This window comes from Leptosomus discolor, chromosome 9 (assembly GCF_034619465.1).
Source record: "Leptosomus discolor isolate bLepDis1 chromosome 9, bLepDis1.hap2, whole genome shotgun sequence".
Taxonomy (NCBI): Eukaryota; Metazoa; Chordata; class Aves; order Leptosomiformes; family Leptosomidae; genus Leptosomus; species Leptosomus discolor.
In genome coordinates, this window is record NC_141399.1 from 7,285,238 (window position 1) to 7,310,891 (window position 25,654).

Here is a 25,654-nt window from a genome sequence, read left to right on the forward strand (position 1 = left end):
GTCACTAAGGTATTTTTGAAAATCCTGTGATACTGTCCTTTGTAAAGAGATAAGCTTGAGAAAATGTGAGTAGCAGCACGTAGCTGAATGCCACTTTTTATACCCCACATGCCAGTGTGCAGGCAACTTAAAGCTGAGGCTATTGCCAGTCACACTCACCTGCCAGTAGCCCTGTAGGGCTTACCCAGCTGCACTGACATCCAGAGATCAGAGGAATACGCTCGCAGTGGAGAGCTGTGGGTGAATGCTTCAGGCTGAAGATCACTGACCAGTGACTCCGCCTGCTGATCCCCCAGGAGGTCCCTCATTTGATGAGCCAAGCTGGGCTTCAACATCAGCAACACCGCAGCTTTTCTGCTTGCATAGACAGGGGTTGCATAGTGTTGGAGGTGTCTGCAGCGGCTTGTAGCTTCCCATGGCCTGCCCTCTGTGTCAAATCTCAGAAGCCTCATCTGCACCCTGGCTGGGAGAGGGGAATAGCTTCTTCCTACCAGCTTCCAATCTGCCACAGGAGTAGTGCTTAAAAAATAAATCTCCACAACCAGAGATAATACAGGCAAGGGGAAGAGATGGATGGAAAACTAGGAAAAAACCCAACCCTCCAATACTAGTCACTTGTAAGCGGAGAAGATTTCGAGCAGACTGTGCACTCCTTGACAAAGGGGAGCAGGAGGGAAGGCGGCTGGTTTACAACAGATACCTCTTTCCTGTGCATGAAGGGAAGCGTTCAATTGCCTTGTGGTGAAATGCTTTTGGCTCTCGACTGGGGTGGAGCAGGCTGTGGAGACACCCACGCCCAGACGCCTGGGGCTTGCTGCGCACAAGTGCAGAACGATAAGACACCTCCTGAACACAGAAGTCTGGACCCTGCCAAGAGCGTGTGTGAACTTCAAAATCCGTCTGTTTGATGTCACTCTCCACCTCGCAGGGCGTGGGGAAGGAGGGAACTGCTTTTTCCTGTAAACCTCAGAGGGAGTCCAAATGGGAACGAGGGTTGAACACAACCAAGACTGATGCCTGAGTGTTACCTATACATCAGGGGACTGAGGAGGGGTGGTACTCCCAAACCCTAACCTAGCCATACAGGAGAAAGAGTAGCTCATCCCCGCCATAACATACAGCATGTGATCAGGTTAATTGCTCTCATTCACTCAAGGAGCCTCTCTCTTGTTGCCTGTACGGAAGATATCCCCATAGCTGGGCGCCAGATGCCTCCCGCTCTCCCTTACGGTCATCCAGGCTGCCCCACGGGTATCTCATGGGAGTATTTGCAGACTGCAGTCTTATTTCCTAATCAAGCTGTTATGTATCCCCCCACATCGCCTCTTGTAAGGTGGTTGTGGGAGGCAGGCACTGGCTGGCGCAGAGGAGTTTGGAAAATACTGTTTGGATTGACAAGGGCTGCTGTTTTGGTTTTTTTTTCTCCTCAGAATCCTCTCTTACAACAACCTAACCAGGCTGGATGAGGGAAGCTTGGCAGACCTTGGGGGACTGCACGTACTGCGACTAAGCCACAATTCCATCAATCATATTGCAGAAGGTGCTTTCAAGGGACTCAAAAACCTACGTGTGCTGTAAGTCACTCCCAGCTTTTGTCAGCTAACACCCATCTTCCCATCGCGGTTTGTGTCCTGCCAAACTGTTCTGCTTTGCAGTTGCTTTGGGTGCCTGTGTCCTCAGCATCAAACTGCCCTACACACTGCTCTGTTGTCTTCAGCAGCTGTTGTGTTTACCCCATTATTCAACTTCAGTGAACTTGTATTTTTGAATTAAGAGTAATTAGGAGAATTGCAGTTGGACTGCTCAGTGTTGTAGGGTGCTTTCAGAATAGAGGGCTCTGGAGTAAAATTATAGGAACCTAGGACAGGATCCTGAGTCTAGCCCAGCTGAGTAAAAATCCCTGAGCTTTCAGTCCTTCAGCTAATAGCAAAATTTCTCTTGCTATCCTATTGACTTTAATTGAAATTCTTAGAAAAGCAGAGTTTCTGTTGGTCATTCTGCATTCAGGAGGAGTAGGGAATGATTCCTTTTGCTGACAACACTGCAAATTTGAATATCCTCTTAAATGTGCTATTGAGCATTTTTGCGTGCAGGTTTTTTTGTTCTTAAATGATCAATATAAAATTTTGGGCTAAGATGGTGTTAAGGAAAAAACAATGGCAAAACAAAGAAATTCAGAGGTTGGGCTTGAGATCTGATTATACGAGAATGTAAAAACACCTGAAGCTTCACCCAGTCTTGGGTCCAACCATGGGAGCAAGAAACTGCTGCAGGTACTATGAGAGTAACCAGAAGTCTCTGTTTAACGCAGAATTGGGCTTACTTGGGTCATTAAATGTTCTGTTGCTCTGATTTTCATGGTAATCCCTGAACAACAAAAAACTTGCCATGCTATCAAGAGAAAAGTTTCATGTGCCCTAATACTGAATTGCAAAATGATCCATCCAGTGGTGGCTATGGCCACTTATCAGACTTTTATTTTAAGGTCACTGACACAAAAAAATACCTGGAAATGTGGCACTGGAAGTGAGCTTGCTAGTCTGGGTACCAACTTGTAAGATTTTGGGGCTAGTAGAGACCATCAGACAGCTCAGTCTGACCTCCTCTGGGATGCCAGCTGTAGAGTTGTACTATTACACACTGTTAAACCCAAAACTACATTAGGTTGAAGAACATCTGGGCTTGCCTTAGAGACATCAGAAGATGGGGAATCCAGTTCTAGTAACTGTCCATTCCCGCAGGTGCTCTGCTTCTGTCTCTCTTACTTGTGTCTGCTGAGCTGCTGACTGCTCTGCTCCTCTCTCCAGAGGCTGCAGGCTCAGCACCTTCATCTGGCACACCGCAAGTTCTCACAGTCTGTGTTAGAGCACTGTCCACGCTCCCAGGCTGGTTGAGTTCAGCAGGCTGATTTAATTCTTCCTTCAAAAGAAAAAAACACACTTTGATACTTTCATTCCTCTTCAGAAGGCCATTGTGGCCTGAGTAATTAAAAGGAAACGGGAACAGAGAGATCTCCCCTCTTTACAGTACTTTTTGCATCTTACGCTTTCCTTTCTTGAAGTTCATAGTGAAGGAAGTGACTGGAAAGTGAGTTTGGGTTTTGTTTGCTTTTTTTCCTTTTTCTAAACTTAAGCCAAAGCCTTTCAGCCACTGGGCATTCAGAAAGGGACCTCTCTGAGGCAGCTGTCAAGACCGGAACGAAAGAGTTCCAAAGAAAAATGGAGGGGAAGGGGAGCTGGTAGTTCTCTGCTCTGCAGTGAATGTGGAGCCTCTTTTATGTCTAGGGCAGAGGGGGGAGGCAGAGAGGGAGTGTGTGAGCGAGCTCTAATTTAATAAAGAGAAAGGCCTATTGGGTCCTGCACCTGGTGAAAAAGACCCGAGCATGCTTTAATTATGGCCTATTGTTGGGGAGCCTTTGGTGGGTGTGAAACTGCTGAAATGTGGAGCTATTCAAATAGAGGTCAGGCCCAGAGACCTCAGAGCACAATGATTAACAAGGCTGCGAGCATTCAAGCTCAGCCAGCCAGAAAGAATAGGAAATTGGCAACAGGGGCTGGGAGAGGAGTTTGAATACAAAGAGAGCTGGGCCAAAATACCCCAGTCTTTTTTTTTTTCCCCCCCCTTTCTCTCTATTTTCACTCATTTGTTAAAAAGGTTTTTATTCCTCCTTTTCTAACACTAAACCTTTTGAGTTGCCTCTGGATGAACAAGCAATACCATTTGCTTTTCCTTTTTCAAGAAAACACAATGTGTGGCAGTCAATTAATAAAAGTGTGTGTCAGCGAGCTCCTACAGGCTGTTCCCACTTGTCGGTCTCTGCCATGGGAAAGGGTTTGCTGGTCCAAAGACCAGTAGCCCGTGGTGGAACTGAAGAGGAGAAATGTCTGAGAAGGGATTTGCCCTTAAAAAACAAACAGAACAACTTGCATTGGCTTGGCAGCCATAGGGGAAATGTAGAAACTTAGCTGCAGGAGAGGATGTATTTGCTCCTGCCTCACTCAGATAGCACTGAAAATGTCAGCACATTGAAGCACCTCTCCTGGGCTTGTCTCTTATGCCACCACAGCGTTATGTGCGCCCACACCCTGTGGGGATGTTGAGTTTTTGTCCGTCCCTTTGGCATGGGCTGACCCACAGATCACCCTGACATCCACAATGATGCTGGCTAAGGCCGGGGTTCCCCAGGGACGTGAGATTCAGGTCTCACGCTGAAGCCAGCTGAGAAACAGGATTTGTGGCTTTTGGCCATCTCCCTTCACATCTTTAGTTCACACACCAAAGCCGAGAAAAAGCAAAGTCTGCAGCCAGCTTAGGTACAGAGAGCGAGTCTCAGCCCCATCTCAGCTGAGGAAAACCATGCTGATACTGTAACTGTGGGATTTTTTAAATTTCTGTTCTCTTCTTGTGGGTTTTCTGTATTTTTTCTGCATAGCCCAGAAGATACACTGTGATACCCATGTCTGGAATGTTGCAAAATACAGGGGGCTTTGTTTTTTCTTTTTGGTCTTAATATTTGTAAACTGGAAATGTTCTGATAATAATCTTCAAAAGGTGCAAAAACAATACCTGAAGGTTTGGGGGGGTGGGGGGGGTGGGGGGGTGGTATCTGCATGGTTAAGTTGGCTTTGTTGTTAGGTTTTGCTAGGTTTTGAATAAGAGTGATGTAACAAAACCAACAAAGCGTATTTATTTTTTCTTTCTTTTCACTTAACATTAGAAATGATAAATTTCTGTCTGTGTTGCTGGGTATTCATTGCTAGCTGGAATTAAAGCTAGGAGGGAAGGATTTTTAAACAGGCTGTTTAAACAGCTTTTGTGGATCTCTGTTTGTTCTGTGTGCTTGTTTTTCTTCAGACCTCTGTGACTCTTGTAATTGATGGTCAATTTGAAAGCCAAAAGAAGCTAACTCTGAAAAAGGAATTCTTACTCATTTTTCTTTAAAAAAAACTGGTTATAGAGAGTGTTAGGCTTGTGTGGGGGGATGATGGTGCTTTCCTTCGTTGAGCTTTCAAGTTCATTGCCAGAAAAAAATGCAGCTTCATAGAAAATACACTAAACCATCTTCCTAAGATACAGATGTAGACAAATACATGTGTACGTTGGAATAGCCAAAGTCACCTTAATTTGCCATAGTAGCGTTTAAGGACAGCTGTTTCTTTCAGTTTAGTTTTGGGGCTTTGTTTTCTTTTTTCTCCTTTTGTTTGGATGCACGGAATTAGGAAAGGACTGAAGCCTACTTGTTAAAAAGTAGCTACCTGCTACTGCTGCTGTCTCAGAGGGCTTCAGCTAGGAAAAAGCCAGGGCTTTTTTTTGGAATGCACCATCTCAGCCTGGGTCAGTGCAGGAAAAGTGTTTAGTGCTGATTTGCTGCCGGACTCTTCTTTTTCTGGTGACTGTCAGGAGAAAATGTGAAGCTCTTTGTGTGGCATTCTCAAACTTTCTTCCATTTCTTTTTAACAATGAACCTAGGACTAAGACACTGATTATGAGTTCTCTCTTGTCCTCTCCCCAGGGAACTGGACCACAACGACATCTCAGGCACAATAGAAGATACCAACGGAGCTTTTACAGGCCTAGAAAACCTGAGCAAGCTGTGAGTATCCCTGGGTTTGAAGTCCCTCAAAGCAGTTATGTTGTGTGTCTGTCTGGGGGGGGTGGGTCTCTAACCTCCGACACGGCCGTCTTCCCTTTGGAACAAGATAAAAATCAAGAGAAAAAATCTGAGATGTAGTAGTTATGCAGGCTCACTGCAAGAGTGCAGATGTGGTTATCCGGCACCTGTGTTTCTAAGCAGGTATGAGGTGGTTCTAGTCCTTTTAAAGCAAAGAACAGACTCTGCCCCATACTGTAGTTCAGAGACACAGAAGAGAGAAATTTGTTTCTATCTACAAGATTCAGCACAACTGTTCCTTGCCTCTAAAAGCAAACAGCAACAAAAAAGACCCCTTGCAATCTTCAGTGAAGCACTGATTGATGCAGCAAGTAACAATAAACAGAAGAGAAAAATCACCCCGTTTCCTGTTACAACAGAGGATTGAAACAGGATTCGTTTCTGTGGGATGCTCTGCCTGAGAGTGATCTTTCGGGCTTGCTTCCATGTGCAGCGACAATAAAAGGCACCATGGGGCACAGGCTCTTAAAGAGATAAAAAGAAACCTAAGGCAAGCATGCGCCTTGCAAATGTTTATAGCTTGCTTGGCCTTCACAAGTATTTTCACATTGCTCTGTGCTCGTTCCTATTCCATTTGAAATCGGCTAGATAAATCAGCCCTGTCAGAGGAGCCTCTGATGGCTTGTGACGAATCAAGAGTCTTTCTAATCATTACCTCTTGCCTTTGTTTAAGTTCTCAGCACCCCCCCATCACGCTGTCTCTGATGCTGAGATGGCACAGCCAGAGGTGCAGTAAAAGTACCTCGATGGATAGCAGATGGCTAGAATGAATCCTGGCGGGCGGTATATTGTCACACTCTCGTTAGAGACTCCTGGGGGAGTGGGAAGAGCCGTGGCAGGATTCGTGGGGACAGAACACTTAGATGCAGGAGAAAAATTTGGAGTCATGGACGTCGATGGTGTTTGATCGTCGTGGAGGGAAGTCACGGGATCCAAGCAGAGTGGAACCAAGTTGTAGCTGCGAGTAAACTGAGGCAGAAATCACCTAAGAACGAGTTAAGAACCAGGGGAGTCAGGCAGGGAGGTAGAACAAGTGTGGGAGGGAGAGAGGCCGGTAGGAATCGCTGTGCACGTGGAGTCGGGAAATCTTCCCACGAATTGCTAGAAAAAAAGCAGAGGAGCAGATGTGGTGGGTGGGAGAGTCCTTGGCTGCTGTTGCTGAAGTTTTTGGTTTGTCTGAAGAACCCAGTGAAACCGTGTGAGCCACGAGGAGGGTAGTGGGAGCAGAGGCTTTGTCCAGAGGGATTTGCAGGATTGTGAGTCTGTAGTGCTGCTTTGACAAGGGAGAGAAGGTGGAGGAAAGGAGCGGAGAGCGAGCGAGCTGTCCTGGCGGGACATCCACCGTAGGGCATCCCTCCAACGTGGCCGCTGGTATGGGAGCAAAAGCGGCGGTCCCGGGTGCCTGGGAGACGTTACAAATGCTGGGTGCAGATAACATGAGAGGGGTGAAAAAGCCAGAGGAGACAGCATTGAGGGAAAGAGTTCAGCAAAAGGATTGACTCAGCAACCGGGAGAAATGAGCACTGATGAGTTGTGGGGGTCAGGCAGAGGCCAGGAGGTATGGCAAGGAGCGGGAGGAGGAAGGAAGGGAGCAGAGGCAGCCTGTGGGGTTGTGCGGGTTGTGTGTTTGGAGCTCTGGGCAGAGCTGTGAAATAGCCATGGCCTGATCTGATGTTTATCATCTGGCACAACGAGTGGCCTCAGAAGATGGCCAGTTTTGCCTGCCAGTAGCAAAGGATGCAGCTTGTGCAAGTCTAAAGAAGCTGGGTTTGCATCTTTTTTTCATGTTGTTGACCTCTGTCTTCAATTGCACATGGATTTGGGCCAGTTCTGAGTCTGGTTGAAGGCGGGGAAGGACTTGTGCCCGTGGTTTGTGGCAGGGATCGCAGCAAATTTCATAGCTTGGAAGAGCATGTGGATCAGGCTGGTCTTGGGCAACAAGAGTGGTTTGGTTACCTAACAGAGGGAGTGTGCTGGGAGACAGACAGGTTGCTGGGATCATTCATGGTCAGCCAGAGCGTAAGACTAGAAAAACCCCCTCAGAGTATTTCATACTGTTTCCTGAGGTGTTTTGGGGACACTTGGGAGTGGTCACTTTTAAAGGGATCTGCTCAGGTCTGGTTTAGCTCATCAGCACGTAAATCCCAGACTTGTAATTTTATCCAAGGCTGAAGTGAGTATTATTCTTGCTGGCAGGATTTTTTCGTAAATAAAATATCAGCCTTTACAGCAAACATTTCACTGTGTGATTTAGGGCCTGTGTTTAAACTGTCACCCAGCTTTAAATGCATTAGCATACAAAAAATAAATGGGCACTTCAGAGGAGACCTTCCAATGAATTAATAATCACCTCAGCTCTGTGGAGATTGCCTTAAAAGCCGTTCCCCTTTGATCTGGCACAGATTAGCCTCTGAAAGGATTTAGCACAGAGAGGGTTGTTCGCTGAAATGAAGGTGTTAAACTGAGAGGTGGGGAGGCCAGTCACTTTAGCCTTCTCTGAATTATAGATGAAGCTCTCCAGGATGGAGAGCACAGGCCTAAATTAAAATGTTGCTTCAAGAAAGAGGGAGTTGAGAAGCACCGAAGCATAAAAAGCATCAGTGGAATCGCTGGGGAACAAGGAGTTTCCTAATTATTCAAGCTGCTGAATGTAACCGGTTTTTTGATGGCTCACTCAGTGGCTGAGATCTTCCTGCAGGTGCAAAACCGGCTGGAGGAGAAAACGCTGCTTTCTGATGAATTGCGTGCCTGGCGTGTAATTACGCTGAGGGAATCAGTGGCTCTGCCGGCAGCGGAGGAGCGTTGCTGGGCGGCAGCAGGCAGGCTGGCTGCGGAGCTGCAGGCCGCTGCGCTTGCATTCCAGCGTGCCACAGCCCCGGGAAGGGGGCCGCTGGGTTCAAACCGTTTCAGAACTGGAGAAGCGGTTAGTGGAAATGCGAAAGGCGTAATATTGTAATGAGTTTGCTGGGGCATTGCTTTATTACCCGTGTGTTACGTGTTTCCCGTGTATGTAGCCATGAAGCTGTATGCAGCTACACAAGTGGTGCATACGTTGTGCGTTCACATCCCCAGCCGTTCTGCTTATCTCCTCACAGATAAGTAAACAGATACAATCGGTATCTCCAATTTTCAAAGTCCAAGATCCACTGTCAACAAAAACCAGAAGTCTCCAGTTATCCAACCCAAGCTCAGCATAACACCCTCATTTAGGAATATGGCTCCAGAAATCAGCGTGTATGGGTGCAGCCGTATGACCGGAGTTTGCATATAGTAAATTATTTACTGTATTAATCATTCTAATGGATTTTTCAAAGCCCTCATTAATACAACATCCCTTTTACCAAATGATGGTACACATGACTGCACGCATCCTTTGGTGCTTGGGGTATTTCACCCAGAGCAAAAAAGTCACACCCGCTGTCGTGCAGTAATTAGGACCTCTGATACCCTGGGTTTGGTGCTGTATCAAGGAGCTCAGCAAAGCTCACTGTAGATGCTTAGAATGATACTGTTGATAAAGCAGGTCACGGCTACCTGGAGCCTTTAATCAGCCACCAGCATGCCTGACGATAGCTGTCTTCATTCTTGCCTCAAATCGAGTAATTCAGAAAGGGACACAGCTCTGAAAATTCAGCTGTGGTTTTGTGCCACGTTAACTCTGCCCGTAAGAAAGGGCTCCAAGCGTATGTCTCGCTGTGGAGGCCGGGAGGTGGCTTTGCCTGAAACCGAAGCTTTTGGTTGTGTTTTGCTCTAGAATGGTAAGATTTGTGATTCTGGGGCCACAGACCTTTTGTGCGGAGCTAGGAGTAACCAGCGTGTCCTGTCTACTCAAGAATTAGTGCTGACTCATCCAGCCGCACCACCGTCAGGGTGCTTGATTTTGACCTACTCATGGTCATAGTGTTGCCCAGTGGCAGGCACCCAAATTGCCTCCAAAGACAACAGGCTGCAAGGACAGATTGAGATACAGTCTCGGTCCTCATAACAGTGTGATGAGCCCAAATTTTCCTTTCTACCAGTTGTGGCACCCACTGCTTCATCCACACAGAAAGTGAGCTTTCTGGGTGCCAGTGTTGAGTCACCCAATTGTCCTGACGTTTCAAGGGTGCTTTGTGGAAAGCCCAAACAAGCTCCTGCAAATGTATTTGCTCATGTAATGGCTTCACGTGCTCCATGCTGTACCCCAGCCTCCTTTCCCCAGCCAGTAGCAAGCAGTGGGACCATCATAGTTTTAGAGCCTTTTAGAGTGCAGATACGGGTTGCACCCTATATTGAAGGAAAAATTTTTTGAAGGAAAACTCAAACACAGCACCAGATGTGCCGGGTTTTTGTCTGAGGTGTTAGTGATGACTTGCACTGGACACCGTGTGAAGCAGGTGGTGATACAAGATGCACCTGGAAAGATAAACCTTAGACAGGGGGAACCTGGCGAAGGAAAGCCTTTCCTAATTAATGGCAGTGGTTGATGTTTTATTAAAACAGGTGAGGGAGACTATCCATTTGGCATGAACCCTGCCCCTCACCGATCACCACTGGTCAATATTTATAGAGAACTGTTACTCTGCAGAAAGCAGCTGGGCTGTGATCGCTCCAGCTGGCCGCTGCCTGCTGATAGTCCCCCTCTCGCTGCGGCGGCGTCGCACCGTTTTGCCGGTCTGGAGGAAGGCTCTCTGCTCGCAGGGGCAAGCACGCTCCTCAGCTCTGTACATGACCTTTGCTCTTCTTCCATTCGCCCCTTGAAATTACCACTCGGCTGTTATTTATTGCGTTGTTTCACTTTGCTGTTGTATTTATAATAAGCCAAGGAAGGAAGTCGGCAGTCACTGCAGTTAGCTGCTGTATGAACGTGCAGCCAAGAGGCAGCCCTCAGCCCTTGTGCGTGGATATCCGTTCAGGCCAAGCAGCAGTGCATAAATTACCACTCTTTTACTATCTGGGAAGAAGTCAGAAATGAAAAGCGTTGCAGGGAGAGACCAATATCTTGTTAAACTGTCACTGCACTTAATCCTGTCCGCAGCCAGCCTGCAGAGAATAGAGGGGACCTTCTGTTACTCAGCAAGCTGGTTTCCAAGCACTGGAGCAAACCTGGCTTTTTACTTGATAGGGTGCATTCCCTTTTGTGCTGTCATCGCTATTAAATCCGAATACAGATAAAAGGATTTAATTTCAGGAGTGGGAAAGTGAGTGTACTTCAGACCTCCTCTTAATCTCCATGCAGTTCAGATTTCCCGGGACTTACACTGAGCGCGTATATCAGATAAAGCCACCCTAATTGTGTTCGTTCTTTTTCTGCCCCCTTCTCCCCGTTTTCTTTCTGTTTGTCTGGCACTGGATGTTTGGAAACTGCAGAACTCTGTTTGGAAACAAGATCAAGTCGGTGGCCAAGAAAGCATTCTCAGGGTTGGAGGCCCTGGAGCACCTGTGAGTAACCCACCATGCCTCAGAGTTTGGGAAGGGGGGTCTGCCAAAAGTAGCTGCTTGAGAGATCTGCTAGCAATTTAATAGCGTCTTTGTAAACTGAGAAGCCAGTCCATTTGTGGGGGCCACCTGCTTCCTTCTCATTATAAGTCCGCCTCAACTTTGGCCTTTTTTTGTGCCAGGAACAAAGTTATAGAACATATGGCAAATCTGCATGCTCTTAATTTTTTGATTTGTTCTTGGATAAATACCGCCTTGACTTGCACATTGCTTCTTTGCAGACTGTTGGCCATGAAAATATGCTATTTCAGATGCAGCCCTCTCTCCTCCTCCCTTGCCCCAACTTCCTCCTAAATCTAGGCTCTGGCAGTGACACCCGTTGCAGCTGACTGCTCGCAGTGCAGGCACCGAGCATCCCCATTCAGCACAACTGCCTCAGAGCGATTTGCAAGAAGTAAATTTTGGCTGCCGCTGTGTAATTTTTTTCTGTGTCCCAAGGCTGATGACTCCAGCCGTGATTCATGAATAACTTCCTTTCTGAATTAAGATGAGTTAAAGTATATGTGATTTTTGCTCTGGATGTTTTATTGGCCGTTGCTTGTATGAAATGTTTGGACCGTTGAAGCATACTGAAGGGTTAAGGCTGCCTGACTGGGGGGTACGTTCCCAGATAAAGGTTCTCTTAATAATGCTGTACTGAGATTTTCCTCTGCAAGCAGTGCTTGTCTGTCCTACACTTCACTTAGTAAACTCAAGCCCTGAATCTGACACTGCCCTTTTTCAGAGGACAAGTAAGTTTTTTAATTAGCGATAGTAGCGAGGGAAGCTTTTAAAAGTACCTTCTGTTAGAAACATGGCCGTGTTTTTCAAACACAATAGTATCCTCTCAAAGTCACTTTCAAGTAACTTCTCAGATGCCGTTTAGTGCAAGTATTTGCTTTCTTTATGTTTGCTGAAGGTCTAGCCTGGGATACGGCATTCCTGACTATCTTTGGTTATCGAGGGGGCTGAAGAATTTCTGAGCTGTGGATGGTGGAGGTAGCTGAGACTGAGAAAGCGTAGTGAGAAGATGGGGTGTGGAATGAGTTGGTGATTTATTCCCGTAATTTTTGTTGGTTGATCGTTGTTTGGCGATAACTTACTCAATATTAAAGTGTCCTGTGGAAAGCCATTTCTACGAGCTGCAAGTGCCTATGGCCTTAAGAAGGAGCTACCAAATCACCTGCTACTGGGGTCACTGCTCAAATACGGAGAGACTTTGTCACAGCCATAGCATCCCTCTTGTTCACGTTGCCTTCGGTTGTGTTCTGCAGGAACCTTGGGGACAACGCCATCCGCTCCATTCAAGCAGACGCTTTTGCTAAGATGAAGAGCCTGCGGCAGCTGTAAGTAACTGGGCTGCACAAGCCATTAAGGAGGCAGGAATCCTCCTTGCCCTGGACGTGAGAAGTAGCACGTGGTTTCCAGTGGGGCGTTCTCTGCCTTACCGCTCATTTATTTCTTCCTCCCCCCCGTCCTCTTCTGCCGGGTATTTTTACACATGAGTAGATGTCACGGGAACATCCTGCATTTAATAGTGAGTGAAATTAGATCATCGGAACAGGTTCTTCCAGCAGGTTTGCATCTGTGCCATTATTCATCTCCGCTCAGGAAGTCCAGCCCTGGTCCTGTTAGCCATCTCTCCTTCTCGTGCTGCCACTGATTTAATTCCCAGTGGCCCATCTGCTCCTTTGCTGTGCCTATGTTTAGGGCTCACGTACAGTACTGACATTTCAGCGATAAGCGCCGTTTGAACTGGATCCACTTGTCATCCAGCCTTCTGGTGTAAAAATACGGATGTGTTATCAGAGCTGCTGCTTGTGCTCCAGGCTGGGGCTCTGCACTGTTATCAGACACTGTTTCCAGTCTTGCCTGGTTTCCTTTTCTCTTCTTCTCCATAAATATTTAATCCACTGTCAGTGCATTGCTACACTCTGGAGTGGTGCAATGTCTGTGGAACAAGCAATCACTTACTTGGTATTTGGGCAGGTTCAGATTCTTCTTCCTGACGTTGGAAATGGGAATCAGATGGTCGCTGTTAGCAATGACATTTAATACCAGTCACTGGGGAATGAATACGATAAACGTTGCACGCCCCTTGTTTGTTTAACCACCTTATCTTTTGCACTGGCTCTTGAAACAAAACTGAGGTGAAAGATGGATCTTATTAGAGGAGAGCTTGTGGGATCCCAGATACAGTGAAGGAACCTTTATACCATGGAGGAGGTGGCTTTCAGAGGGGGGACATACACATGCAGGATGCATTGTACTGAAGTCTTCAGTATAACTGAAGGTGTCTCTGACCTGTCCCAGCCAGCCAGCAGTGTTTGTACCATCACGTGTATTAGGGGTTACACATCTTTCTAGGACAGTAAAGTGGACAACGTTGGGAAATCAGATCCCTGTGTTCCCCCATGCCCTCCCTCTCGGGGCCATTTCTTTCTTTTCCCCTTTACAGGATTTCCTGAGGTTATCAGGTAGAAAAATGGGAGGAGATTCACATCTTCTCACAGCCCAGCGCTGGAGTTGGGATTCTGCTGTGCTCTTGAGGTCCTGCTCTTGCACAACTTTCAGTATTGCAGGACAGGACTGCTCTGTCTGGGACAGTCTCTGAGGCATCCTCACATTTGATTTGATGGATCAGAGTGGGTTTTGCTAGGATCTTGGACCAAACCAGACCAAAGTCTGAATTCCCTGTCCGTGTAAACTTGCAGTTCTTCACTGGCCTCAGAGCTATGCTGAGCCACAATTTGGCCCAGAATATTTTTTTTAAAAAATCCCAAGGCTCCCCTTTTGTTTGCCCCTTTTTCACAGCTCTGTGCTTTACAGAAGGTTCTCAGCTACTATTAGGATGCTGAGAAATGTTTTTTGTGTTCTGCTTTCCAAACTAGTCACCGTTTGTATTGGGTTTACACAAATGTCCTTCGACATTTCTCTTCCACCGCTTCTGTTAATCAGTAAACACAATGTCAGCTACACCTCTTACTGGTGATGCTGGTCTGGGAACATGTACCTCACAGAAGGCAAGTGGGGTCTCTCCACTTACTCCCCTGGTGTTGGCCACTGAGGGAACTAAAGGTCTTGCAGTGGGAACTTGGCATCCTCTCACCATTCAGTAATTAAGCCCGGAATTCAGTCCCCACCGAAGGTGCTCAGACCACAGAGGCAGAGAAGGAGAGTGAGTGCGTGGTGATTAGATAGGAGAAATGGGAGCAGACAGGCTGTGCTGTTGACTTGTGCCTCTGCTTCACGTCTCCTTTGGAGCTGATCTGCCTCAGCTTCTCTCACTGAAGGCAGGGATGGCATTGCTCCTCTGTTCCTGGGGATCACTGGAAGTTGGTTCATAAATACAAGGCGCTAGGGAGTGTCGCTGGAATACAGGAGCGGGTTGCTGTATGTGGAGATGAGATGCTGATTAAGTGTGTTATGTATTTAACATCGTTAGTGCCTCGAGGACAGCCCTGCGGTTCTTTTTTCCTTCCACCCGTGCTGGGCAGGAGGGAGCGATGTGTCCAACATGAAAGGGCCGTGAGCTTTCCAGCCTTCTCTCTGTGCAGGACTCACAGCAGGCTCGTGTTGGTTTTGTCTCCCTGCAGCCACATCAACAGCGACAGCTTCCTCTGCGATTGCCAGCTGAAATGGTTGCCCCAGTGGTTAGTTGAGAAAGAGCTGCAGTCCTTTGTGGTGGCCACCTGCGCCCATCCTGAGTCACTGAAGAGCAAGAGCATTTTTGCCATCCTGCCAGAAAGTTTTGTGTGTGGTAAGTCTTGCCTGTGTGTTTTGAGGTTGTACGAAGGGTAGGACTCACTTGGGAAACATTTTCTTTGACTACTAGCATGTTATTACGAGAGGGTTTCTGTTTTGTTTTGTTATTCAATGGGATCAAAGGAAGCCCAAGCCTGCATTTTAAAAATTTGTCATTGGCTACAATTTATTTCCCACCAAAACCACACAGTGCATTGCTTGCATCTAGCGTATTCCTTACGGGCTCCCTGAGCATTAAATCAAACGGGACTAATACTTGTTCCCGTTCCAGATGGGGCTGTGCAGACGCTTCCCCAGTCCTCTTGGTTTGGTACTACCAAGACTGCAGCTATAATTTTTTTGTGTTCTGTAGTGTTCTGAGCTGCTTCTGTGGCTTTGTGTTCCTCACTCCTCTTTTCTGCCTCTTGGAAATAAGAAAGGGTTAAAAAAAAAAAGCAGAGGAGAATCTTTCCATCACAGCTCCTGGTTTTTGGCCCAGTAAGGCATGACACACAAACCAACTGATGGCTAATGGCTGCATTATAATCACCTTTTTTTTTTTTCTCCTACGGTTATTTTTTCTTCTGAGCAGCACCTACTGCTGCTCTCCCACCCAAACACTGCAGCTGACTCTGCTCCTGAGCTGTGGTTGCAAAGCAGCTTTAACACCCAGCACACACAAACCTCTTCCACCTCTCATAAAGAAGAGAAATGTAAATGATCAGAGCAGGCCAAAGCGATGCTGCTCATGCATCCAGCTTTTGGGCAAAATTAAAGGCCTGGTTTGGCTCACCAGACCCTGTGCTGTGGAGCTGCACATGGCTGTTTGATGAAGGAAAAAGGAGCTTTTGAAAACACGGTTTAACCAAGCTGAATCCATGACTTGCGTTGAACACTGAGCAAAAGCTTTGTTCCAGCTGCTGTCCCGTGTCCCTCTCGATCCCAGAGTGGTAGGGCTCTGCCTAGGTGGCCTCTTGTCTGAGTGAGTCTGGGAGGCTTGCTGTGTTCATCTGGAAGAAGAGATCATGAAGGCTCCATCCCCACAGCAACATCACAAAGCGAAGACAGCTTTGCTCCTCTGGTGCCTGCCAAGTCCTCCAGGCACTAGTACTCCTGGTTCCAGAGGCCTGGCTGTTTAATTAAACCTTAGTCAAATATTAAATTACACCATTTGTAGAAATCTAATAAATGAATCTGCTTGGAACCTTGCTAAAACCAACAGTCTTCAGGGCAGAGAGAGAGAGTGTGCAAAACTTTCCACCCCAGATGGGTGACAGGCAAATACAGCTGCTTCGGCTTTGACGGCACGTGCTGCAGTCGCCTTGCTCGTCAGCATTTGTCCCTAGAGGTGGCATTTCCAGCCCCCTAAGTGTCCTCCTGCTCCGTGCTAATGGAGGTGGAGTTTGCAGTTCAGTATTGCTCTTCATGCACAGGTTGTACAAAGAAGGATGTTTTTTTTAGACCATAGTATCTTCCTGAGGTTCGGCTACATCGGTGAGGAGAGCTGGGCATCTTGGGGGTGTCTGAGGGCAGTAAGTGACCGTCTCAGACGGAACCAGAGACCTGGCTCAGACCAGCCACTCGGTGGAGTTGTGCGCGGCACATCTGCGCTACAGAGCCAGTGTCGATGGGGGAGCGCCTTGCAAGAGCAAGCTGCTTTCCTGGTGTAGACAGCAGCGGGTGGAAGAGCAGATGTGCAATGCCTGTCTTCTGCACTACTCGTTTCTCGTTGTATCTCTTGGCTCCAGTCTTCCCTCCTAGCCCAGAACTAACTACGCCTCTGTTTGCTCTTAGACGATTTCCCCAAGCCGCAGATCATCCTCCAGCCCGAGACGACAGTGGCTGTCCTGGGGAAGGACATCCGTTTCACTTGCTCGGCCGCCAGCAGCAGCTCCTCCCCCATGATGTTTGCGTGGAAGAAGGACAACGAGATGCTGTATAATGCCGAGATCGAGAACTTCGCTCACGTGCGGGCAAAGGATGGCGAGGTGATGGAGTACACCACCATTCTGCACCTCCGGCACGTCACCTTCGCCCACGAAGGGCGTTACCAGTGCATCATCACCAACCACTTCGGCTCCACCTACTCCAACAAGGCCCGACTCACTGTTAATGGTGAGTGGGAAGCTGCTTTCTCATTCCTTTCCTCAGCCCGAGCTGGTACAATTCTCTGGGACCCGCTTTTGGCAGGCAGTTACTGTCCGTTCCTGATGGTGAGGAGCTCTAAACCTCTTCACACCAGCCGCTTGCATCTCGGCAGATGCTGAGAAATGCCGTGCGAGGAGCCACATGCCAGGCGTGCGGTGGCTGCCACCCAGCCAAGCGCTTCAGCATGTTCTTCGTGGCTTTAGCTGCATCTCTTTGGCTGTTCCAGTGGAGTCTTTGGCAAATGAGAACAGAAAAACAAAGGGATACAAAGCAAAGGGACTGTAGTGATTGAAAGTTCTCTGCAGGAGAGGTAACAGGTTTTCTTTCCAGGTTAATTGTAGAAGAAAATTAGCTTTGATCCCAGCTCTAATGATCCTGAGGGGGGCGGGGGGGTGTCTTGGAATCTGCAGACAGGTATGTGCTGTAGAAGCAGTTCAGAGATTTCCTGCCAAAGCAGCTTGCCATCCCCTTGCTCATGGGTAATTATCGCATTAATCTCCTGCCTAGGAAGGAAAAGAGTTAGAACTGCCCAGAAGGTGGTGTTTTCCCCACGGAATTGCTCACCCCTTTTTCTTGTTCTGCTCTATCAGTGTTGCCCTCCTTTATCAAAACTCCCCACGACATCACCAGCCGGACGGGGACAACGGCACGGCTGGAGTGTGCCGCTGAAGGACACCCCACCCCACAAATCGCCTGGCAGAAAGACGGGGGCACGGACTTCCCCGCGGCCCGGGAGCGCCGCATGCACGTCATGCCTGACGACGACGTCTTCTTCATCACGGACGTGAAGATAGAAGACATGGGGGTCTACAGCTGCACGGCGCAGAACTCGGCGGGGTCCGTGCTGGCCAACGCCACCCTGACTGTGCTGGGTAAGACGCGTTGGTGCCCCAGGAGACACGTGGTCTGGAAGGGGGAGCAGGAAGGGGTCGCTGCTCGGGCTTTCCAGCAGTTGCAGATACAGCAAAGGGGCAGTGCTCTGCGTTGGTCTTGTTTAAATCTTTTACGCTGTAGTTAACTAATGAAAAATACCCTAATTAAGAGAAGGAGCGTTTCCTCTTGTGCCAAGGAGGCCGCTCCAACCCCCCCCCCCCCCCCCCCGTTTGTCTGGGAAAATCTCTTCAAAAGGAAATTGCGCCCCATCTCTCTTGCCCTTAGAAATCATTCCTGTGAGTCAGCCGTTGCCCCTTGTCCTCGGGGATTCCTCGCTGGGAAGACTTAACACCAGGTGGGGATGGAAAGGCCTCGGTGTGGTGGTTAGATCCGCTGTGGTTTGCCGCTGCCGTGCTCCCGGGCGCGCGGCTGCGTGGTGCATCGCTGCGTGTTCCTCTGCAGGAACATCAGTGGCGCTGAACGCTCTGAAAAGAAACCCGCTGTTACGCTGTCCCCAGGAATTAACTCCGGTGTTTGTTCTCCTGCAGAGACGCCCTCTTTGATTCATCCCCTGGAAGACCACGTAGTGTCCGTCGGCGAGACTGTGGCTCTCCAGTGCAAAGCCACCGGGAGCCCCCCTCCCCGCATCACCTGGCTGAAAGGCGACCAGCCCCTGATCGTCACCGAAAGGCATCACTTTACCTCTGGCAACCAGCTCCTGATCGTGAGGAACGTTGTCTTGGAGGATGCTGGGAAATACACCTGTGAAATGTCCAACACCCTGGGGACGGAGCGCGCGCACAGCCACGTGAGCATCTTGCAGTCTCTCGGCTGTAGGAAGGACCGTACCACGGTGGGGATCATCACCATCGCCGTGGTGTGTAGCATCGTGCTGACGTCCCTGGTCTGGGTCTGCATCATCTACCAAACCAGGAAGAAGAGCGAAGAATACAGCGTCACCAACACAGGTAGCTCTAGTCTCCTGCTAAGGCTTCTTCTGACCTTCTGTGCTGTCACTGAGGCCGAATGGGTACATCAGGTAGCCCCACAATCGCGCTGGCAAAGCACTTGCCTTATCTCAGTGGTTCTCTTGGCTCACAACGCTGGAAGCAGCTTTCCCTTGCTGTTCAGGCATGCTCAGAGCGGCGTTTCTCCCCTTGGCTTGCTCTTCAGAAGGGTCTTTTCCACCTGGCAGTAGTTTCAGCCGTTGCTTTGCTACTTTGATTTTCCATGACCATAAATGATAACTCCTGAAACAGTCTGGATTATCTCCCATGATGCTGGGGAACTGTCTTCCTCCTTGGGAATCTGTATTTTCAAAGACTTTATATTCAAAACTTGAAAAATCAGACTTTGAAGCTGGAATCCCTTTTTCCATGTTGCCTGGAAGAGCTGTTGTAGCTCTGCTGATGAGCCCTCACTTTTTAGGGGAAGAAGCAGTGTTTTTTGCTTCTTCCTGATACACAAAGGGGATAATTTGGTGCTGAAATAAGTGTTGCAGTGAGGATAAACTCTCCTGCCCTCAGAGTGATGCAGCCTCTGAACAGAAGTATGGAAGAACCAGCCTAGGACTTGCCCACCCTGCTGGGACTTGCAGCCTTCCTATGTTACACTTAGCTTTAGGTGTAGTACAACGTAGGATTTTAAGACACAGGCAGGGTGGGAAGTGTTGGATACCGCATGACCAGTGTGATGTGTCGGTGGGATTTTTTTCCCCCCCTTTTTTTTTAATCCTGAAAATCTAGGGCTTCGCGCCTAGCGTAACTGGGTTTCACTGGGTTTTGTGTGACAAGGGAAACTGAAATTGCTGGAGAAAGCCCAGGATAGCTAAGGAGCTTAGACTTACTTGCCAGCTTAAGTGGATCGAAGACCCTGTTTTCCAGAAGTCTTTTACCCTTGACTTTGAGAGCCAGAGGACTTGAGGCAAACGAGGTGCTCTCAAATTCAGGGGAAAAGGAAAGATTTACTTGTTCTGAAGACACAGTTCCACTTCCACCTACCTTGTACTGACCCTGCCACACGCAAACACTCGTCGTGCCTTTATCAGCTCTGTATCTCGCCGCTTTAAGCTTTGAAAAATCAGGAGTGGGGCTTCCGAGGGGAAAGGAGTGTTGAGGCAGTTCAGTTTCCATTGCACCTACAGCAAATACCAATTACAGATCTCGTCCCAAATCCCTCTCGAAAACGTGATTTTTACATGCCTTTACATCGTAGCGGGAACTGACGTTTCTCTGCTCCCGTTGCTCTAGACGAGACGATTGTGCCTCCCGACGTGCCGAGCTACTTGTCGTCCCAAGGGACTCTCTCTGACCGGCAGGAAGCGGTCGTCAGAGTAGATCACCAGCAGCCCAACGGGCACATAGACAGCAACGGTGAGAACCCCTTTCCTGGTTTCTTCTGCGATGCTGCATCTGAACTTGATCTGAGGAGGCAGAAGTCACAGTACAGAGTACGTCTGTGCTTGTGATGGGTTACCTGAGCGCTCGTCGTAGGGTGATTCTGCAGCTGCTGCATTTACGCAGAACAAGGCTCTGTCACTCCACAAGGCTGTCCTCTCCCAGCCCTAACAGGGTTCCTACAGGCAGACTGCTTCAGAAACTGCTCAGTCAGGCCCCAAGGACTGTTTTTTTGCTAATTTTGGATTAGTTTTTTGGCACCAGAGTTACCCGTAGTTAAGCTCTACTAGAAGATCCATTAGCGTGGCCTGTCCCTGCCTTCAGGCTGAGAAATTAAATGTTGGGATTTTACAGTACTTAAACAGGGCACGGTAGGAAGGAGAAGTTAAGCGTTCCGAACCAGGATTCTCCTGGGATGGTACAGCATTTATTCTGTTAATAGATAATTTTAAGCTAATGTTTATCTCCGTGGCTATTTTTTCCTCCTTTTGCAGCTTTTACAGTAGAAATAAGACTAACGAGTCATTTAACTGAGAGCAGATGGCTGTAATCCTTAGCCAGATGGTTCGTTTGTTACAGGTATGTGTCAGACTGATGCTGGAAGGTGTCCAGACGTTGAAGCTCCCACCGTGGGCTGTAGACAGCCAAAGCTGTGTATCGGCTATAATAAAGACACTTGGAAAACCGAAGACATGGCTGATGGAATGCTTGTTCCAGATAAGACAGGTACAAAACCCATTAATCTGGAAAGGTATTTTGTGTTTGTACAGATCAGAAGGCCCTCTGAGTCAGACAGCATTAAGACAAGAAATTGTTACCTTCAGAAAAAAAAGCCCAGAGTCACTCTCAGGTGTGAGCACCATAAATTTACTTTCTCCTGCTTGCTTTGATCCTCTATCAAGCTTGAATAGTTTGAATTCGAGGAACGTCACAAAGAGGCAGACTCAAGCTCACGACAGCCATTCCTTGCAGCTGGCTGATGGGTATTTCGATTTCAGCTGTTCCTAGAACGTGAGAGCGCATTCAAACTGAAGGTGTTAAAATTTTTCATGCTCTTTAAAGGGGCTGTCAACTTCAAAGCTTGGCTTTTTTCTTTATTTTCAAAATTTAAAGGTTGTTTTGGGCACTGCACCCACCTCTGCTCTTTGTCAGTTTCTTGGGTGTTCCACTCCACGGCCAATGAAACAGATTTTCTGTCCAGGAGAAACTGTGTAAAGTTTAATAATGGAAAGTTGTCGAGTGCAGTAAGGAAATTAACTTTCAACATTTAGAAACTCCTTCCTGCTTGCTGCTTTTGAGTTCTGCTCATCTGTTATTACCACTAACAGTAATAACATACCTTGAGGTAACACCGTGAGCTGACAGTGATCCTGTAAAGCAGCGGCACAAACGCAAGAAGGTAACTTGGTATTTTAAAGCCGGTAAAGAAAAGCCCCACTTGCTATTTCTACCCTGACCAGAAAGTCTGGAAAAGGAAATAAATGCACAGTTTATTTAGGAAAAAAAAAAAAGAAAGTCACAACTTCTTAGGAGTAAACAAACCCCAACCAACTAAGCCTCTGAACTGGACCTACCCTCAGGGGTAGCTCCGGAGCTCTGCAAAGCGCAGGTGTTTGCTGGCCCTGTGTAAACCCCAGCAACGTCCGTGGCGCTGAGCGAGAGACCCCCGCGCTGCTGAGGGGCAGACGAACCAACCGGAGCCGCCTTCTCCTTCCGCAAGTCGGGTGCTCGGGCCGTGACAGCTTCCAGCTGGTTCATCTTCACTCCTTGCCCTTTCCCCTTCCTCCCCTACAGGCTACGGCCTGCCCGTGGTGTGCGCGGACTGCAGCGGCAGCACGGACAGCCTGGACGCCCACATCTACCCCAAGGAGCCCCAGTACTACTCGGAGAGCCTCCAGGCGCTGGAGGACACCTACCCGAGCGCGCTGAGCAGCAAGGAGCAAAAGAGGAAGAGGGGTGCAGGCACCAGCCTTCTTCATCCTCAGCCGTGCAGCGGGATGGCCAGCGGCAAGAGGGTGGAAACGGACGGGACCCTCTACCCCAGCAACCACGACAGGATGAGGCCCGTGAGCGCGGCCAGCCCGCCGCTGGCGGACAGACACGGTGCGTGGCTCCTCGGGGACGGCTTTGGCTCCTCGGGGATGGCTTTTGCTCCTCAGGGACGGCTTTGGCTCCTCAGGGACGGCTTTGGCTTCTCGGGGATGGCTTTGGCTCCTCGGGGACGGCTTTGGCTCCTCGGGGACGGCTTTTGCTCCTCGGGGACGGCTTTTGCTCCTCAGGGACGGCTTTGGCTTCTCGGGGATGGCTTTGGCTCCTCGGGGACGGCTTTTGCTCCTCGGGGACAGCTTTTGCTCCTCGGGGACGGCTTTGGCTCCTCGGGGACGGCTTTTGCTCCTCGGGGATGGCTTTGGCTCCTCGGGGACGGCTTTTGCTCCTCGGGGACGGCTTTGGCTCCTCGGGGACGGCTTTTGCTCCTCGGGGACGGCTTTTGCTCCTCAGGGACGGCTTTGGCTTCTCGGGGATGGCTTTGGCTCCTCGGGGACGGCTTTTGCTCCTCGGGGACGGCTTTTGCTCCTCGGGGACGGCTTTTGCTCCTCGGGGACGGCTTTGGCTCCTCGGGGACGGCTTTTGCTCCTCGGGGACGGCTTTGGCTCCTCGGGGACGGCTTTTGCTCCCCGGATGCAACGTCCAGCCCGCTGGGTTCTGTCGCAGCCCTGTGCTCTCCCGTCAGCGTTTTGAACTGGCTCGAGGGCAGTGGCAGGGCTGGTTTTGGGAGGGGCGCTGCCCAGCTGAGCGGCAACTAACCACGCTGGTTCTTTGGTTTGGGTTTTTTTTTCCAGGCTCTTCACAAGCAGTAGCAAAGCCTCCAGAGCTGAACGACCTGAATTTGGTGAGAGCTTCACCAGCAGGAGGGTCGTTAAAGCAACTGAACGTGCTTCCCGAAGCTTCCCCCGCACTACTGGACCTGCCGAGCGCGGCGGAAGGGAAGCCGGCTCTCCTGCCCAACGGCTACGCCCCCGCGCCCTGCGACTCCCTCCGTGAGCTGAAGCCACCGCACCGATCGCTGGACTGAGGGGACAGGCTGCCACGTGCAAAGGAACAACCACGCTATTGGGTTTTGTAATTTTTTTTTTTAATTTTTTTTTTTTTTTTTGCACAGAGTATATAGGCTACTTACTTCTACCTCAAATCTTGAACTGATGACCTGTCCAAGGCAAACAGCTGAGGTATGAGAAACAAGCTTGTATGGGGAACAAACTCCTGTTCGAGCGTCATCTGTTTGTACATAGTTTAAAACTTCCCTGAGAAGTATGAAGCGTTCAAAAGTTGACTTGCATATGAAGCACATAAATGCAAGGGATTATTGTGTAAAGAGAAAAGTATTTGATACAGTTGTACATAAGAGTTTTCATATATAAATATATATATATAAAAATATATATATATATATCTTTTACAGAGGCTATTTTAATCTTTAGTGCATGGAAAACTGAGTGAAATTTTACAGTTTTGGCAATATTGTTTTCAGTATCAGGTTGCTGTTAAAACTTTGTGAGAGAAATAATTCTGGTGCCTTAAATGCATAAGTAGAACTTTAAAAAGCCAGACTGTTCCAAAGGGATTGTCCTCTTCAGCGGAGGTTCCTTTAAATCACGTATCAATTGGGTTACTTTAGCACAAATCTCTCCTTCCCCTTTGAAATTTATTGCACTTAACACATTTAAACGGAGATCTTCGGCCGTTTCCAGTGACGTTCCTAGGGCAAAAACCACGCAGTGAGAAATTGCGTAGCAACCTGGTTTTTTCCTGTTGGTGGAAGAACTTAAATCCCATGACTTTTCCAAACTGCGTAAAAATTAGCATTCGAACCGTGACTGTGTGAGGCGTTCCGAGCGGGCCGCACAGGAGGCCCCGAATCACCCGGCCGCGGCGCAGAGCCCCAAAACAAGCAGGCCAAAGGGCTGTCGCGGGGAGCGAGCGGCCGCGACCGGAGCGACTCGCTCGTGGAGGGACCTGTGGGGTGGTGCCGCGCGTGGCACCGCGCAGAACCGCCCCAGCAGAACCTGCCCCGTGGGCTGCTGCAGCCCCGGGCACCTTCAGAGCGTTACTGTGGGCGTTTGCCCTGCCGGGCGGAGGCAGCTCGACCCGTGTCAGGCGGGGGTAACGATGCACAGCCCGGCCCTGGCGAGGAGGAGCGCCCCGTGCCAGGGTCGTGCACCTTCACCCACCCCCAAAAAATCCATCGGTCCCGCAGGCGGGTGACACCGTCGAGCTGTTTTGACGACAAGACACTAAAACCGCCCTCCTGAGCCGACAGCTGGGCCGTTAACTCAGCTGGTGTCTTTTTTTTTTGTTGCCTGCACCGCAATATTGCGCCTTTTTGGTGAACACCAGTGCCCCCAGCTGCGGCCAGGCTCTGGAGCCCAAAACCCCCCTTGAGAGGAGTCGTGGTGCTCTGTGCGGCAGCGCTCGGCCCTTCAGGAATGCGCTGTTTTAGAGGGGAAGCTGTCTGAAAGTCAGTGGAGATGTCCCAGGGGTTTTATGTGGTCTTTTAAGTTCATCCATGAACGGGGGGGAAAAAGAAATACCCACGTTGGTCAACCAGACCTTTGTCACTTCCGACTTCACTCTGATGCTCTTTATTTATAGAAAGGCTGCTTTCTGTTGGCGTTGGTACCTGTGGATGGAGGACTCCCTTCCAGTTACGTGTAACTTGAGTTCTGCTGACGTAAGGTGGCTGACTCTGGTGATGACTACTTTGGGGGAAGGCTTATTTTAGGGGGGTTCTGTTACTTTTTTTCCTTAGGAGCAACTCAAATGCCAGTCCCACTGAAGCCAGGTCTGGTGGAAATGGCCTTTGCTAGTCCTGTGGCTCAAGCCTCAGCCATCAGGGCAGAAACAGGTCGTTTTCGGGTCGGATCCCGTCCCTGGGGGTACGGCCGCGGTGCCAGGGAGCAGTTGGGGGGCTGCCCTGCGTGTTGTATTGAGGCGGGTCCTGGCCAGCCCCACCCCGGGCAGCCCCCACCTCCCGGGAGGGACGGGGCGCTGCCGGCGAGGCGCCGTTCAGCCCGTCCCTGTCTGTATCGGTTCTGGCTACGGACGCGTTTGCACTTTGAGACGGGGGGCTGATGGCGGCGAGTGCCGAGTTTATTCGAAGCAGAGGAAAGAGATGTTAGAAAATTCTAAACCGAGCGTAATTTTCCCTCTACTGGAGGGGAAAAGTGCGCTTCGGAACGGCCTCAGGAGGTGAAAACGGGGGAACCGGGGCCAGGGGGAAGACGGGAGTGATGTAATTGACTCGTTTGGCTGGCGGAAATGTCATCACCATTGCAGGTACAAAGCATATTTGCCACATTAACGTTTG

General features: G+C 49.2%; 1 protein-coding gene across 1 annotated transcript in view; it reads left to right on the forward strand.

Annotated features, from left to right (window-relative positions):
- The window catches only part of LRIG1 (leucine rich repeats and immunoglobulin like domains 1), a 93,615-nt gene extending 70,253 nt beyond the window's left edge, over positions 1 to 23,362 (forward strand). Inside the window, exons 8-19 of the mRNA XM_086470323.1 lie at positions 1,431 to 1,574; positions 5,513 to 5,593; positions 11,021 to 11,092; positions 12,403 to 12,474; positions 14,725 to 14,888; positions 16,667 to 16,987; positions 17,611 to 17,892; positions 18,442 to 18,861; positions 20,143 to 20,265; positions 20,869 to 21,015; positions 22,084 to 22,392; positions 23,130 to 23,362. Of these exons, the coding sequence (XP_086326449.1) occupies positions 1,431 to 1,574; positions 5,513 to 5,593; positions 11,021 to 11,092; positions 12,403 to 12,474; positions 14,725 to 14,888; positions 16,667 to 16,987; positions 17,611 to 17,892; positions 18,442 to 18,861; positions 20,143 to 20,265; positions 20,869 to 21,015; positions 22,084 to 22,392; positions 23,130 to 23,362 (2,368 nt within the window). The remainder of the gene's footprint in view (positions 1 to 1,430; positions 1,575 to 5,512; positions 5,594 to 11,020; positions 11,093 to 12,402; positions 12,475 to 14,724; positions 14,889 to 16,666; positions 16,988 to 17,610; positions 17,893 to 18,441; positions 18,862 to 20,142; positions 20,266 to 20,868; positions 21,016 to 22,083; positions 22,393 to 23,129) is intronic.
- The last annotated feature ends 2,292 nt before the right edge of the window (positions 23,363 to 25,654 follow it).